This window comes from Sander lucioperca, chromosome 1, assembly GCF_008315115.2.
Source record: "Sander lucioperca isolate FBNREF2018 chromosome 1, SLUC_FBN_1.2, whole genome shotgun sequence".
In the NCBI taxonomy this organism is placed as follows: Eukaryota; Metazoa; Chordata; class Actinopteri; order Perciformes; family Percidae; genus Sander; species Sander lucioperca.
The window spans coordinates 29400844-29418752 of NC_050173.1; the positions used below are offsets into that span (position 1 = coordinate 29400844).

Below are 17909 nucleotides of genomic sequence, written 5' to 3' on the forward strand. Positions count from 1 at the left end.
ATATATATATATATATATATATATATATATATATATATATATATATATTTTAGAGGCCATGTTCTCTATCTCTTCTCAAGGTGTGAACTTGGTCGTTGAAGGTTGAGCCAGTTCCCAAAGTCACGTCTTATAATATCACCTTTTACAACAGCTTCCACCAGCTTCATTTCTAATGCATGAACGAAGGCATTTTCACTGTAAGTGACAGACAGGCGAGGTTCTACATCATTTATGCTCCGCAAGAATGAAAACAAACTGCCTGCGTGTTAACGTTTCTCAGTATTAAACTGTATCCTGACCCCCCCCCACACACACACACACACACACACACACACACACACACACACACACACACACACAGCTTGAGTTATATCCCCTCACCCTTTTGTTTTATTTATCTATCTAAATTACGTTATCTTTATTTGCCTCTTTTATGCAGCAGAGAATGAAAGCATCGCGCTGAAACGATTCATTACAGAACAAAAACAATACGTTTACTCGTACAAATTAAAGAGTTGATAGTGGCTTTGATAATTTTTTTGTCCTGAGAAAAGTCGAGTGAATTTCGTTTCCTCCGACGCAACACGGTTATTAATTCAACTTATTTAACAGGTCCTTTTAATGAGAAGGTTTTCCTCATGCTGCACAGCTACGTAAAGAGTTCCCCTCTATAGAAATGTGCCCTGTTTTGATTGAACTCTGCTTCCTTGACTTCATTACGCCCAAATCTTTTCAAGGACAAGACAAGTGGGTCGCTAATAATTAGACGTGCGCACGTTTTCTATTTTCTGTTGTTTTGAGAAGGCGGTTAGAGGAAAGTTACTGCAGCGGGGAAATCCAGGCCTTGTAGGTTTTTTTTTTAACTTTAAATGCGCGACATCGTCCCATTAAATTAACAAGCATGAAAAATAACGTTGAAGTCAGCGGGATTTTACACACCATCTGATTTAAATATAATAATAACAACAATAAGAATTTTTACTATTAATAATATGCTAATAAACTTAGGACTAATAATAGCAGTATCTATATGGACAAAGTTGTATAGTCTGATTAGTATAGGCCTATATAATAATTTAATAATAATTTTTATCAGTAAATATATTTACCAGAAGTTAGGCAGATTAGAAGAAATGAAAAAAAGGTGGAATAGCTTATTTAGAAGAGAAAAAAAAAACATAACAAAAACTTAAAAAAAAAAAAAATGACTTATTGTCAGAGCAACAAGTCAAACTTTCCATTGACTTAGGACATGTTGGGGGAACTGTGAAAAACTGTGGAGAGAGGTTTCAGGTTTCTACCAGGCCCGCTGAGCTTCACTCCCTTCATCAGGGGAGAAATATGTCATCGGTCATCAAAGCAGAGGATGGATAGGGTGTCTCAGAGATGCAAATGAAAATATTTAGCTATGTTACTTTTTAACAAACAGGAGATTAGTTACAACGTCCAAAGGTCTCCTGAAGGAAAATGTGCAATACATTACGGAGAGATCTGCCAATCACACGGCCATGTACAAACTTTGAAAGCACATTCTTTTTGTGGGGTTTTATTTAAAATCCAAAACCACTGCTTACACTATGTGGTGACAAGTGGCTCCAAATACCATGCACTTTTGCAATGGTTGTGAGAAACAAAGTCCCTTTTCTTTTGTTACTGGCCCTTAGGGGCAGAATTGAAACAGGAAAATCAATTATTGTAGAGATTGTCCCACAGGCATTGAAAAGATATCAGCATGAGGGTTGGGATTGGCTTGGAGGACACCTATGGCCCCATGCATTATCCTGGCATGAGGTCGCTTTGGCAATCGCCTGCACCTGGCTTTCCCAAAACCCCCCTCCCTTCACCAGGCCCTCCTACCTGTTTCCTTTTTCTCCTCCTACACCTCCTCCTCCCTCTCCAAACCCTGCTCGCCTGTTATTGTCCTAGGTTGGAGACCATTAATAGAAAAAACATAATTTGTACCGTCCAATGAGTATGGGACAAAGTTGAAGATGTGCAATCATGCTGTATTGATTCCCATCATGATGGAAGTGATTGTTGATCGGGGAAAAAATGTCTTTGACTCTGCTCTATTGGTCTAGTTGAAGACAGAACCTTGAAAAAACCCCAAAACCACAGAATAATAGTATGTCTAATGCTGTGAAAATATGAGCCACCGGTGTACTGTTTGGGCCAAAAGGCTCAGTGGGAGAGTCGAGTCTAGATTAGTGGAAAAGTGGGAAGAAAATAACTGGTGCTATGTCTAACACTTTTTATTATGGCTGTTGAAAACCTGTATAACACAGCTGTTGAATAACACTCTCCTTTAGCAGTAGAACCCCCACCACTCAGCCACGAACCTGGTCCTTTCCTGTAAGGCCTAGTTATCCAAACACCTTATGGCAGGATCAGCCCTCATCATGCAGTACAACAAGGGCTGGGGCATTACATATGGAAGATCCAGGCTGTATTGTTGTTGTTGTGCTGGATTCAGGCTCCTGTTTGCTATTATGTGTCATGATTCCTCTCTTAACTCATAGTCATCCACAATGCCTGTGGCCATGTACCGCAGATGTTCACACAGACATATTTCTTAAGTGGCTCCTAGCTTTGGTAATCCCTTTGAAATATGCTGAAATTGCACAAAGGACCATACTTATTTGTTTTACAAATAAATTGTTCCTTTTTTAGTGATTCTTAAGTTTTTTAAAGGACCACGGAGCTATTTAGTCAGTGAACTGTCCTTTAAACAAAACACTTGGAAAACAAAAGACAATTTTTAAAGAAACTTTTTCATGCATTTCTTTTCAGTGTCACTTAATTTCACTTATGTTTGACATATTTTCAAGCTCAAAGTGACAGAAGTATGATACCAGCACTGATGTCCTCTGTAACTGACATCCTTGTCTAATAACAAAACTTCTTTTTTTAATTTCTGTTTTTCACATATGTATTTGATAAGAAAGATGCATAGGCATCATTTTACATTCTGGTGAGCAACTGCTGTGCAAGAAGTGTGTCTGCAGCAATGTTTTGCACAAGGCAGCACTTGAAAAAGTTTATCGTGCATGCTGTGATGAAGAATATTTAGTCTCACAGAAGGTGCCAATATAGCACCATGTTAGTCTGAATCATAACAGGTCTGTTCATCTTTCAGAACTGTTCATCTTTTGGGAAATAATGACTCCAGTGTTGGTGAAGGTGGCTAACAGCCAGTAAAGTTGAATCTATGGAGGGGATTGAGAGAGTGATTTAGAGGTAAATAAAAAAGGTTTGTAAATAATCATAACAAAAGTGATCTACTCACGTGTTGCTAATGTATGCCTTCTGGTTGAAAGACCATTTTATCAGTGTGACCCTTTTTTTTCTTACCATGATGTGTTCCATAAATTTACATCACAAAGTTGAAATGTGTACTATATTCTATTCCTATAAATAAATAATCAAGTAAATAGATAGGCTAGGTCCATATAAATAAATAAATAAAGCTGTAAGTCTATGCGGGGCAGCCCCCCACCACCTGCCTGAATGGAGAGTTATAGAGGGGGAAAAAACGTTGGTTTCTTTCTGTGTGTGGTGCAAGGAATCGCGCGCTCACGTTCTGAGGCGGCAGGATCAAGCGGATTGTTATTCATAGTGCTATCCCTGCCTCATGCATATCCATAACGGATTAAAGATTGCGCAAACATTATGCAACCAGAGCTCGCCTTTCCCCGCGTTGATTGGCATTTCTGGGGCACAAATTGGAATTGTGCAAGAGATATGGGCTACTTTTGTTTCTCGCTGTGTTGAAGTAGTGACATATTTTTATTTTTGTGAAGGAACACATGCTAAAGACGATTTATTTATTTACTGCTTGTTCATTCATGCACTCGATCTATCTGTCCACCCACCTACCTCCATATACCGCAAGAAATATCTTTTGGGCGAACATGTGTATCTTGATATCAAAACACATAGGCCTACGTGTCCCTTCCATTCCCAGATGTTGCAGTAGCCAACCTAGAGTTTTGCAGAACTCAGAGCACTGCACATGCGCGGATAAATCGCCACCAGAAGCGATGAATGAAGTCTTTAAATAATGGAAAGGTACTTTCCAATTCTAATTCATTGTCTCTAGAAAATGGGACATTAGCGAGCATTGTCCCCTTTATTTTGAAAGGCTGATGAATATGTGAGCGCTGCTGTCCGTCCCCTCAGGGGAGAACCCGTCCTGTGAGGTGGGGGACGACGGCGGCTCTCAGGTGAAAAGTTTGCTTCAAGTGCCGAATCACGCCATTCATGCGATCTGAAACAAAAACATTTTGTTGACTCCGCAGCTGATATACAAGCTAAAGAGAAGCAGTTGTGCTATGCCTTTAAGTACACATTTAATTACAGAGGATGGTAGTTTCGGGTACTCGTTTAACAATTAAAACCTCAACACATCACCCCTTTTCCAATAACCTGCAGTTCAATGATTCATAAAACTAGTCTTCATTCTCAGGGGGACTTCTTGTTACTGCGCCGGATTTGTGGGAAGCATCAATACCGCAGCGTTCAGGGCAGAGCAACGGCCCCTTAAAAGGATGTCAATTGCTCATGTACCCATTTACCACCTCTCAAAGTGTTGAAAATATATCTGTCAAAAGACAAACGCAAAGCACAATTGCCGAACATCTGCTTTGCTGAATGAGCGTTTGCAGGAGCCTTCACTCCGGGGACCTATTAGCGTTGATTCCTGCGCTTGCTCTGATAAGGAATTCATCAAGTTCCTGACACCCCGCCAGATGTTGGGGAATTAGCGATGTCTCCTGTTGGACATCCTACTAATAGTTTGTCTTTCAGCTCATAGCAGAATAGAAATAGCCTATCACATGATAGGTGGATGTTTTGTGCGTGATATGAGCTGTAAATTATATATTTTTATTTTATTTTTCACATTTTTGCCACTATCTATGGTAACAGAAACAATACATTTGATTGATCTGTTAATATATTGGACATTATCAGGTTTACTTCTGTGAACGTAGAGTATGAATGCTCGAGGAACTGAACTCATTGAATTACTTAATATTATTTTATAATGTGTCTCAATTGGCCGACCACTTTCACTCATTTCCTTATCCGCAGAAGTGCCTGCAGGCTACAGTATACAGTACGATGGGTATATGTAAATGTCTCTAGCAGTCAATTGAAGAATAATTGAACTAAAAGACAAAGCCATTGTGCTAATCAGTTTGCATCACAAAAGCCATGCAACACGTTAAAATATAAAGACACACCGTGGATTAAGGTACTTTGTGAATGCATATTCAACAGCCTGCTGGAGGTGAAATAAGCATCGATAATTGGCATCCACTTCCGCGCAAATGGAAGCCCTCGTTTAAGCAATTATCAGATGTATGTTAGCACTTATGCAATTATTTGTTTATCAAACCATATTTTTCCCCTTATGATGTTACAAATCCATCTCACTTCAATCTAATTGTCATGGTGCGTTTAGTGGCAAAATGTAGTTACCCGTGCAGGCTTAATGTCTTGATTAAAGAAACGACTGCCATACATATCTGCAGTAATCCACTGCGTTAACTTGTTCTGTTGCCATATGTGGAAAGATAAACCCTGCATTTCACACACACATTCTCAGATGACTGAGTTAATTCATGATGATTCATTTTTGGCAGCATCGTGTCTAATCAGAGCAGTGATGGGAGGGAATCTGAGCATCCTGGTGTGTTTGGCCAAGTGCTGCTGCTTAACGGCCGTCCCATATCCAAAATGTCTCCTATTGAGATTAAGGACCAAGTGCCCCGCTAAAGTGCCCTTGAGCAAAACTGCACCCTACACAGTCCCCTCGTTGTAATGCTTTAATAGTGCCATGTAAAAGCGTCAAATGAAAAAAGCAGTCTACTGTATAATTTATACGCAGGGGTTAAAAAGGTGGCTAAAGTCTATGCATGTTGCGTCTGATTATTACTCAAATTATTGAGAGATACATTAGCCAATTGGTTCCTTAAGATCATAGCCTCAGTTGCGTGACAAAGGGCGTTGAGGATCTGCTTGTGTCGGTGAATCCTCTTAATGAGCACGCTCTCAGCCAGCAAATAATCTGCGACTGAGAAGACGGATGAAGTTAGAAGGGGTTGGGGTTGACCAATCAATCCGATATCAAACTTCAGCGACAGGCGCGAACCAGGAGTACAACTCAGTCCTATGCCCCCCCCCCCCCCCCAGAATACAACCCCCTCACTCCCCCCAGCAGCCTCCGCTCCCTACTTCCTTCAGATACTATAAACCAACCCTATAGACAGAGAGAGATTATAGGCTATTGCACGCTGCCATCCTCCGTGTCCACACACCACAGCCCAGTATCCATAAGATAAAGATGAATGAGCGCTAACGTAATTCAGAAGCAGTAGTGCTCTGCAGTGTGATACAGCCAGTCTTTACCCAACTGCATCCACGTGACCGTCACTGCTTTCTAATCCATTGAGAATCCAGCAGAAAGGAACCATATAATCTGGAAACGATGATTTGTATTGGGCGTCAGCATAAAGCACACATGCATGAGCAATAACACGGGCTGTTCCCGGTGGAGAGTAAACACCTAAATCAGAACACACTGTTGTATTTGCAGAATTAGCCCATAGCTGCTGCACCCGGTTTAAAATGAACATTATATGATCCGTGTTAAGATGTAAAAATGTTAACGTTTTATTTATTCCATTATCATATGTTGCTTCTTCCTTTATGATTATCAGGTCAGAGCGGCTCAGCCACCTTTCGGTTTAGCACATCCCAGATGCATGCGTAAAAATGCAGCCTCCATGTGAGCCCGTTGTGTTTCGGAGGAAGCCGGGTCTCGGTTATTTGACGTCACGGTGTCTGAGAGGGGAACTTGAAATGTGCGACTAGACGAGCCAGGGAGGAGGGAGCGATGGGGAAGAGGGGAGGGAGGAGCGGGTAAAAAACAAATGAAATCAAACGGAATGCAAAGGTTGCGCTTGCGCAAAAATCAAAAACAGAATTAGAATCAATATTCCAAATCTTTCTATAGTTGAAGAATATGGGGGGGGTATAGCCCTTGTAAAACTCCTCTGCTTCTAGAGAAATAAATCATTGAAGTCTTCTCTTTACAGCAGTCTTTCAAATGATAGTGTGTATTTGTTGTTTTTCATGCATTCAAACAGACGTAGCTTTACAAAACGTTAGGTAAATTCCACTGTGTACAATTAGTTATGCAGACCCTGTACACGCACTGATGTTTCGCCGTTTAAATGCTTATTATGGCGTCCATTGATGTGTGGTAACTCCTTTGGTTGTGTTTACGAAGCGGTTCCTTGTTAATCGGGAGACGTTGAGGCAGCGCCACTTTTGGCAACGTACCCCACTCCACTTTCACGGTCATACAGTGTCCTCGGTTGCCCGTCTTCCAGTTTGCACATTAGGATTATTATTTGTAAGCGTTCATTTAATAAAATAATAAAACTTGCATTTGCAACTGTTGCAGTCATAGACAGATAACCCACATCCCCCATCTAAGCCCTGTACTCTGTGCCAAGAAGTGCATCTCTAACTAACCCCCCCAATATTCCTATTCACAGGCACACATACACACACAGCCAAGATACTAAGATGGCGCCTTAATCAGTGTCAAGTTCAAATGACTCCTAGTAGTCTGATACAAACATCATGGCAAACAGTGTCGGCTTTATGCGTAAATATGCAGGGAGCAGGACAACATGGTGATAATAATCAACGTCGCAGTCTGAAAGTCGCTTTTCACAATGTTTTTTTTTAATTTCAGTCAAAATTTCCGTTCACATTTCTTCATAAATAGTTGGTAAAACAAATCAACCAACATACAGTAGCCTAAAAAGTACAAGGACCCTTTGCCTCTGGTAGCTAAATAGGCTAACGCATAGGCCTGCTGTTGTAACATGGTTTGCCTCAATGTGGCACAGTGACACAGTTCATCAGTAAAACATTTTTGCTCTTCAGGAATAACTTGAGTGTGACCCATTTCTCCCAGAAAGTGTTACAACATCACATTCTAGCTGTGTTTATACATCAGATATTTTTCGCTGACCTCTGGACATGGGGCAGAAAGGTGGTGGGAATAAGAAAAACTACTTCATTTAAATTAAGGTATAGAAAATAGCATATAAAACATATATTCCTTAAATTATTTAAATAAACTTATTTCATATATCACTGTCACGAGGTACCTTTTTTTTTTTTTTACATTTTATTTTAAAAGTAGTGCTGGTGGTCTGAAATTGTTCTCATATGAGTACATTATACTTTGTGTATGCATATTTAATTCTTGAGAATAGGTTACAATGCAATGCTGTAACTATTTTTGCCACTGAACTATTCTCCCCCCAACCCACATAGATCTAGAATTCCTTACACTAAATTTTGTTAAACACAAAAAAAAATGTCATCTTGACAAGTTATTCACAAACAAGCAAATGTGTAATCAAACTGTTCTATATGCAACACCACAACAAATAACACGCTTAGTTTCACAGAAGAATTACATTTAAAACAATGCAAGCTGACAGACAAAAAAAACTTCTTTTATTTTTGAAGATACTGTGTTGTGACAGTTCCATTGTTGCCGATGCACACATTTAAACATACTTGCACAAAGACATAGCTGGAACTATAAAGAGTGCCACACAGGCGTATATATTTGGGTGCTTGACCCGAATTTGAAATACTCAAAATGCTGTCACCTTGATTTGGAAATCATGAACTTCGCACACTCGTCTAAGACCTGTATAGGAGTGCAATAGGCTGATTTTTTTTTCTTCCTTTTTTCCCCCCCTCCAATACTGAGTTTATGCTACGAATTGACATCTATTTCTGATTCTATAAAAGTAAAACACACAAAAAAAGTTTAAATTGAACCAAAAATAAAGATATCAACAGAACCGTTTTATAGCTTCTCAGCTCAACTGAACTCAGTCCTACAAAGTCAATGATTTACATGTCAATGGTCTCATAAAGAAAATAAAAGTGACGGAAATATCTGCATTATATATAGACAAGTCCATAATATTCATATAGATGATTTCTTCGATCCAAATAAGACACATATAGGCCTATTGGTTAAAAAAACAAACAGAAGGATACAATCGAGATGTTGGAGCTTTAGAGTTTATCATTTGTTCAATGCTTTAGCTGGTTATGACCAAAACTGTACAGCTCTTGTTAGAAAACATTTCCATAAATATCATTTAAGTTTCAGAACTTATACCCATAATTAAATTACAAATTGATAAATATGGCATCATGGATATGTATTTACAACGGTATTAACAAAAGGCAACGTTATATTCAACGGTAACAATCGTAACCTAATACCACATTTCTCCACCTGAAAACGGACGTTGACAATAGATTCGACCCCATCAAACAAGGAAATACATTCACGAGTATAATATTTATTTAGTTTTTTTTTTTTTTTTTTCTGTGTTCAAGTTCATGACAAAGACTTTGGCACGTTTCTTAAGACTGTTTGAAGTTCCAACAATCAATTGAAGAGGCGTCAATAGCGCATCACCGTCATATAAAAACAGCGTGAAATAATCTTCCTTTTTTATTCTTTTTTTTAAATAAAAATTTGAGAAAATACATAAAATGAAAAATAAAACATTTTTTTTCTGTAAACTAAAAGATAAAAAAAACATTTATTTATACTGAGAAAGTATTACGTTTTATTTATTCGTGATTTTATTTTTATTTCCTCAAAACTGCGGAGTAAAAGTCAAATTTCATGATCCTGAGAACGGACGTGGCCTGCTTGGTGCTGGCTTTTGCTCTCATCTTCTCTTGTTGTTGTTGTTGTCCCATTCCCATCGTGTGTGTGTGTGTGTGTGTGTGTGTGTGTGTGTGTGTGTGTGTGTGTGTGTGTGTGTGTGAAGAGAACAGGAATGTTTTTTTTAAGGTTTTTATCCTTAACTCCGTGGTCCACATTGTGAGGTTTGTTCCTCTGACTTCAAACGTACCATTCATTAAAGTTGGGTGCCAGTCCTTCGCTGTGGCCGGACGTGTTTTGTACGGCTAACGGCGGTGTTTTTGTCGGGTCTTCAGTGCTGTTTGAGACCAGCACTGGTGGTGTGGACGACTCGTATCCAGAGCTTGCTGCTGGAGACGATTCAGATCCTTGAGACTCATGTACCTGCAAAAAAAAAGGGGAAACAAAGAATGAGTTGCTGAGACTGACGTATAATATTCATGGATGCCCTAACTACATTTAAAGTGGCTCGGTAGAAGGATGTTGAACTTAAATGCGGAGTAACTATGGGTTTTATGGTTAGTATAAAAGTAAACAAACGCCGTTAATTTGTATCTTGAAATGTAGTTTTGCTATGTTATTAAAAAAAACAAATGCCAATGAAGAGATAACATGTAAACACTTTTCTTTAAACCAGGTTCCTTTTTTTTTTTTTTTAATAAGACAAAAAAGGCTTGAAGCTGTCGTATCAAAGAGTGACAGACGTGGAATATTCACAAGCTATGATGAATTGTTTAATTGAGAGTTTAAGTTTCATGAATAGACTAAATTACATTTTAAATGTTGCTTTAGTGCAGTATAACACTGCTGGAACATCTTAAGAAATACCTGAAATTGTGATAGTCCCTGTCTCTGGCAGTGGGGGAGGGGGTAGAGTGTGTGTCTGTGTGTGTGTGTGTGTGTGTGTGTGTGTGTTAATGTGTTTAAGGAGTAATGAAGACGTTAATTACCTTCATGTGTTTCCTGAGAGAGCTGGGGTGTGTGTATGACTTGTCGCACACTTTGCAGATGTATGGCTTGTCTGATGTGTGCACATGCATGTGCTTTTTCCTGTCGCTGCTGTTGGCGAAGCGTCTGTCACAGCCATCAAATTCACACTTAAACGGCTTCTCACCTGCAGGATTAAATACATACCATGAATTACCCCAATGGCCCACACAAACAAACTCCCATTGTAACACAACCTGTAAACGCGAAGCCCGGAGATGTAAATTGTCTGCAGCCTATTATATAACAAGAGTAACCTACATTTTCGGAGCGACATGGATACAGCTCCACTACTACACTCTGCTCTGTCAGGCTTTATTTATTCAAGAGGCCTGCTCCTTCATGCTACTACTGCCCTGTTCTGTGCGTCTCCTCGTATACTATAGTAAACAATGAATCAACAGGGCATGCTCTGCACTATATGATAGCTGAACAAGGGCCAGAATTATAAACACAGCCAGAAACTGATTCATTATGGGCAACTTGTATATGACGATCAGAAAGCACATGTCTACCTTAATAGCCTCTTACAGCTAAAGCACTCAAACTTTAACAAGTCGGCCTATGTAAAGTATCTGTCTGAATTGCACACAACTTCTACAATAATTAATGAGGGTTAACACACAGAGTTGCTTAACAGAACTACATAAACTGCATTACTGAGCAAACACTAATTTATCACTGTATTTAGAAATAATTCTGAATAAACTACACTAATAACAATCTAGGAATTGTTTAACATGATTCGTGGGCACAAGTTCTCAGACGGGTCTTGTAAACAACAATACACTCTTGTAGGCTACTCTGAAACAAGACATACCATTTCTATTCAGAATATAGCTTTACTTTTATGATGTTATTTTACGCACGCCGTGCCATGGTGTTTTCGGTGCCTACCTGTATGTGTTCTTTTGTGGATTTTCAAATTTTCCGATCTGGCGAATATTTTCCCACATCCGGGGAACGGGCATGGGAACGGTTTTTCGCCCGTGTGCACACGGATGTGGTTGACGAGTTTGTACTTGGCCTTAAAAGATTTCCCTTCTCTCGGGCAGTCCTCCCAAAAGCAGATGTGGTTGCTCTGCTCGGGGCCGCCGACGTGCTCCATGGACACATGAGTGACCATCTCGTGCATGGTGCTGAAAGTCCTGTCACAAGTCTTTTTGGGTCTGTTCATCTGGTTCTCGTCTATCCATTTGCAGGATAATTCTTGTTTAATCGGTTGCCTCATGTATCTAAAGAAGGCTCCTGGACCGTGGTGTGTCGGCACATTCATCCCCATGTTCATGTTGATAGGGTGGCCGTAGTTGTGGAGCTGAGCCCCGTAGGGGTCCGTCCGAGGGCTCGCGACCGGACGGTAGGGATCAGGTCTTCCGAAAATGTCCCCGCGTAAGCCAAGATGCATTTGGCTGTTAACTACATGTCCACTCGGTGAAGTGTGGCTCACCCCCTGGTCGTGAAGTCCTGGAAACAACAGATGTCCGGGGTTATCGCCGATCCCGGGCGGCCCGTGTAGGCTCCCCGCCGAAGCTGCAAAGATCCCATGCTGTGCGCCAGGCGCTGCGGACTCACCAACACCCCGGTTACGGAAGAGAAAGTCCCGTGTTGAATTGAACGCTCCCCCACCGTACGAGCCCACCTGCCCGCCGTGAGTGTGTCCCAGGGCAGTTGCATATCCAGTGGCTTGCGGGGTGAACGCTGATGTCTGGCTGGAGGCGATATCGTGAGACACGGGGCTGATTTTGAAAGCTGCGGAGTGGGAGGAATCGGTGAAGGGATTCAGTCCCAGACCCGGGTCTCTGTTCCCGATATCGTGGTGCCGTGGTGTCCCGAAACCCCCCACTCCTAACGATGCAAACTGCGGACCGCTATCAAGAAGCATAGTCATGAGCTTGAAGCAAACTTAGGAGACGGGAAGAAAACAGAAAATAAAATTAAAATCCAGTGTAGCGGAGCACGCAAGCTGCAGACACCGCGCCGAGATTTACAACGTTCTGCGACAAATCCTAAAATAAAAAAAACAAACGGAGCCAAAACAGGGGAAAATCCTATGCGTAAAGAGTTGGGAGGAAAAAAACTCCCGTTGACTGCGATCCGTGAGAAAGAGGATCAAACTTCCCCCCCTTTCCAGGCGGATGATGTCCTTGGACTGATAAAGTCAATCACTCACTCCCAGAACATAAATGAACTCGGGAGGCAGTGCTACGACAGCCAATGAGCGCGCAGCTACCCCTCTGACACGTGACTGGGAAGGAGGGTGTTAATTGGCTAAATTTCTGGTGATTGGCACAGTTTGGTATTGAAGATGGCAGGTCGTCTCAATTGGTTTCATTTGATTGGCTCTTGCAGGCATTATTTTGCAGGTATAACGGAGCACTCTAGCGCAGATCCTGGATGTGTAGCGCATGCAGCTTACAGCTACTCCTCAAGAGACTCCCAAGCAGTTTTCTAAAAAAAATAATAATCGGCGAAGGCTATTATAGCCAGCCACATTCCGTTCAAACTTTCAGTGGACCACTTATTATTTATTGTTACTTTACAGAAACAGTTCTGAAGTTATTCTGAAACATAAAATGTATTTGGTTCACGAGCTTCTTCATATTAAAAAAACATCCTAACTTTTGTTAGAGGGCCTTTATATTAAAAAAAATTATCTATCTATCTATCTATCTATCTATCTATCGTAGTTTATCATTGACTTATGTTTTTTTTTCTCTTTCATGTGACCAGTTTGGCTCTTATTAACTGAAAACTTCAATGTACTTGGCACAGTTCCAAACTGTGGCTTTCTTGAAGCCGCTTGAAAGGGGAGGGGGGTATTTTTTTTGCAAAAGCTCTATAGGGTGTAAGACGGAGGAATAAAAGACAGAAAGAAAGATGGCAGTAATTGTAATATCCTGAGATTTTTTCGCTCAGCCAAAAAAAATCGTGCCATTGAGCAACTTTCACAGGGCTGCCGCTGACTCGCTGCAGGACACATACAATCTGATCAAGTTCAGAGACGCGCTGAGTGCTTCAAGCGGCGCTTTTTAACTCCAAGCCTTTCACATCATTTCCCCCTCAATCTGTCCCAGGAAGGAGCTCACATTCTTTATTTTAGGGGATCTGGACCTAAAAAAAAAAATCTTCAAATCAGTCCTTCATTCTGCTTTCGCCCTCATCCTACCGCATTCACTCCAGAACATATCCTCGAGAAAGAGTTATAGATTGAAAAGGTGAGTTTTCTTACTTATCCGTCGTCTGTCTGTGTTAGTAACAGACGCAGGCCTGTGTGGACTGCATGGTCAAGTGTGTAAATCTACATTTTATTATATTTAGCCGGTGGAGGTTGCATGGGAGTTAGCTTTCTTGAAGTGAACATAACCTGCTCAGTGCGCATGTAACTCATATGGTAATTAAATTGTTGCAAGGACCTGCATACCTCTGTTTTGTATGGCCGTCGTGCACATTAGTTCAACACTGGCGCTTTTGTACATAATCTCAACAATTTATCTTGAACCAAAACGAGGAATGAGATTCACTTCATCTCTTTTTCCTCCGTAAACTGCTCTCCCTCTACCATTTTCTCTCCCTCCCTGTTCGCCTGCCTCTCTCTCCGTCTTTCTCCCTCTCTCTCTCACCACGGAGGCATAGCCTCTCAAAGTTTACTCCTCCCTTTACTCTCGCACACTCGTCTTCTCACACGGCACACAGCATGCGCGTGCACGAACACACAGTGTACCACACACACACACACACACACACACACACACACACACACACACACACACACACACACACACACACACACACACACAGCTACCAGAGTTTTCCTTTGCAGTTTTGCAGTATGAGATTTATGGCGACCTTCTGTGAACTTACAAGTGACAAGCAGCCTGTTAAGTTTTCCTGTATTCCCTCCATATTTTATTGGCTTGTTGAAACGTGAAGGCCCCATACGCCACTTAAGTTATGTGCCGTGTATTTGCAGTCATATCATCGCAATGAAATAATTAAGTAACATGGTTTAGATGAGTCACAAATGTTTGTAAGCGTCAGAGCAGCATATAGGCACTGGGTTTTTGCTGAAAAAAAAGTGGAGCTGTCATCAACTAGGTCTAATGTAGCCTAAATAAATTGTTGCTTGAGAGTTACATTTTAAACAGTTGCAGATCTCTTTTGGTACACTATTTATTGCATATTGTATTTATTAATTCTACAAATGTGGAATTTAAGTGAATGTGAATTTGGGGACTTCAAACACTTTCTAATGATGTCTTTCACCAGCATCTAAATAAATCTAGAGAGTCAGCATTGCAAGAATATTAGGTCCTGTTGTTTAACAATTTAATGTCCTTTTCTTTTTATTTTTTAAATCTACCTCTTCTTGTCTGAAAGAAGCAGGCTGCCTTGGCGCATTAATATATTTTTACTGGACAATAGAAAATGGGGAAACTGTAAAAGAGGGGGAAAGGCATCTTAATAGGCCTTCAAAAGAGCTGCAGTTACTCACACCAGCCAGAATATTTATACCGCTCCCGCTCGGGCATGCAGACCTTCACATTTTTTTTTTTATTTTATTTTTTTTTTTTTACACATCTATTTAATTTAATTCTAGTAAATTTTATACAGTTAACCTATATTTTCTAGTTTTGCAACTACCCGATTTTATATATTTATTTTAACCTTTAGAGATGTTCATTTTAATTGCATAAAATTATTTAATGAATATGCATTTAGTTTAAGCCTGTGTTCGGTTCAAATGTCCGAAAATCTTTAATGATCAACGTGCTATTTTAGCACGTTATTCTGCAGGACTATGTATAATTTGATGATTTAGTTATCTCTGCTGGGATTACCGCATTGGGATAGCCCATTGGTTATAACATAATCTTCTTCTAACTGAGCATGCGCGTTACCTTAAAATATCACAATATAGTGTGCATACCTCTGACAGTAGGTCCATGCTGTTGGAAAAGAGCAGAACATAACCATCAGCCAAAATGGTAAACAACTCAGATTTATACATTCATTCTAACTAGATGTGTTAGAGTCAGCAGCTAAAGGTTATTTAAGTGCATAATTTGATAAATGACTTAGATGCATGATAATTATTTTCTCATAAAAAGAGATTTGCCTATGGCAGACCAAACGTCTGGATTTTCTCTTACAGCAATGTTGAGTAATTTTTTTTGTCCATGTTGTCTGGCCGGTAGCCTACAGCTTGGCTGGCTCAGGCTGCTTGTGCTATAGAAGAGTTTGTGAAGTTGAAGTTAACTCAATAGTGACCAGACAATAGTTAAATCTTCATCTCCTGAAAACAATGGCGAAACCATTAGCCCAATAGTACTTCCATTCCACTGTATGTGAATGTGTTTTCCGTATTTCCATTTTAAACAGGTAGACAATGGTCAATGTATCCCAACGGCACAGTTAAATGAATATCGTGAGTCACAATTTTGCTTAAATGGACATTGTGTTGAACGAACCTGCAGGTTTTTGCTGTGGTTAAATGTGCCAACTCCCAGACTATATCTTTGCCTTGACTTAATAGAGAATGAATTGCATTGGGTGCATTCTCCATGGCACTTTTTTCAGTTCTCTTACATTAATTTGAGCCCACAACAGTATAAAGGCTCAGGTTGTGGTCTGCAGTTGTATAATCCAGTAGATTTCATACATTATAGAATAAAATTAATTTTGGCTCACATTTGTTTAAGCGAAAATACTGTTTATACATGCAACATTTGCTTCCACTTTTTTTCTGAATGCTTAGGGTTTTCACAAATCAAATATTTACAATATACGTTGTATTTTCAAACACATGTATAATCAAATGTTCTTTCAGAATTCTGTGCAAGTGTCGCAGCTGATAATGACAAGGAATTTGCCATAGATAGTAAAGTTTTACATGATTGACAATTTAACTATCTTGTAATTTGGAATTTCACAATGTAATACATGACTGTATTGCATCACTTTCGGGCCTATTTTTGTGCTGTCTATGTGGTTGTTATCAGAGGAAACAGAAATGTTTTGTCATTTCGTATTCGCTTCATATTGTTCAACACAGGTTTATACTTGCATACAGTATAACTGCACAGATTGTGATGGATATTATACACTTTATATGGTCATTTGGGCCTTGAGTGACTGCTGCAGTACTAGGTGTTTGCCTTCATATGGCTGATGGAGAGGGCTAATTGACTTCTTGCTGTGATTTACAGGAGCATCTGTCTGCAAATGGACACATCCCAAACCTGTTAATTCATCTAAATTTCATAAAGTCATGGCAAGACTGTGCCTCTGCCACCCCTCAATTATAATATCACAGCACTACTCCACACTAATACAGTTGCAGTTGTTTAAATGTACACACACAGGCATTCCTGTCTGTACCCCATATATGAACATATGCACACACACACACAAACACGCACGCACACTCTTTATTATTTTTGTGAAGTGTAACACCTGATGTTTCTTATACACAATGTTTATAGCCTAAATGTTTATCGCCTTTGTGAAAATAGTTTTCTCCAAAAAGGCATTGCATGTTATTTTAAAAGAATTCTTCTTCGGGTTAAATAAATAAAATGAGCTGAATTTTCAATCCCGTCTACAACATGGCATTATATTGTAACTCTGGTCTTCTAACTGGCTTTTGTTTTCTGTTTGATTTCATCTCTTCATATTGCCCCTTTGTCATTCATTTTGTCCATATTCACTGTATGGGAGTGACTGGGATCTTATGGATGTAAAGACTATTCCCTGACATGAGTGTTTTGATAGTTGGGAGTAATATTTTGTGTGCAACAGTCACTAGGATTTTGTCTGGCCTGTCAAGCAACCAAGCATAAATGACCGAACTCATAAAACTGGAGGGTTAGAAGGGATTGCAAGTGTCAAAATGCTAGAATTTGGTACAATGTAGATGTTTAAACTGGAGTTTCATGTGTTTCCAAATTAAAAAATTCTGCATTGTCATGGACTTGGCATATTTTGTCAAATTTAACAGATAATATGGTAAAGATGGACATTAAAAAGTCCTCAGCTAAGTAATAACTAATTGTGGTTTATGTTTGCATGTCTCTGCCATTACTATTACAATTGTATTGTTCACACTGTGAAGCTACCACTACAACTTTAATCCTATGAAATACAATTTTTGTTAAAC

The 17909-nt window shown here is 39.8% G+C and overlaps 1 protein-coding gene and 1 long non-coding RNA gene across 7 annotated transcripts in view; one reads left to right on the plus strand and one right to left on the minus strand.

Annotated features, from left to right (window-relative positions):
• The window catches only part of LOC116052330, an 85932-nt gene that overhangs the window by 35713 nt on the left and 32310 nt on the right, over window positions 1–17909 (plus strand). For 2 of the 6 annotated variants that reach the window (XR_004898791.1, XR_004898796.1), the window contains exon 1: window positions 13443–13968. The exons of 3 other annotated variants lie outside the window; for them this stretch is intronic. This is a non-coding gene — a long non-coding RNA (uncharacterized LOC116052330). Of the gene's footprint in view, window positions 1–13442; window positions 13969–15341; window positions 15739–17909 lie in introns of those variants that run through there. One more of the 6 variants, XR_004898792.1, reaches the window with a different exon arrangement.
• Window positions 7737–12922, minus strand: zic3 (zic family member 3 heterotaxy 1 (odd-paired homolog, Drosophila)). The gene is made up of 3 exons (XM_031302926.2): window positions 11651–12922; window positions 10717–10880; window positions 7737–10150 (listed from the first exon to the last, which is right to left on the minus strand). Exons 1-3 carry the CDS (start codon window positions 12639–12641, stop codon window positions 9968–9970), a joined length of 1338 nt encoding a protein of 445 aa, XP_031158786.1. The 5' UTR covers window positions 12642–12922; the 3' UTR covers window positions 7737–9967.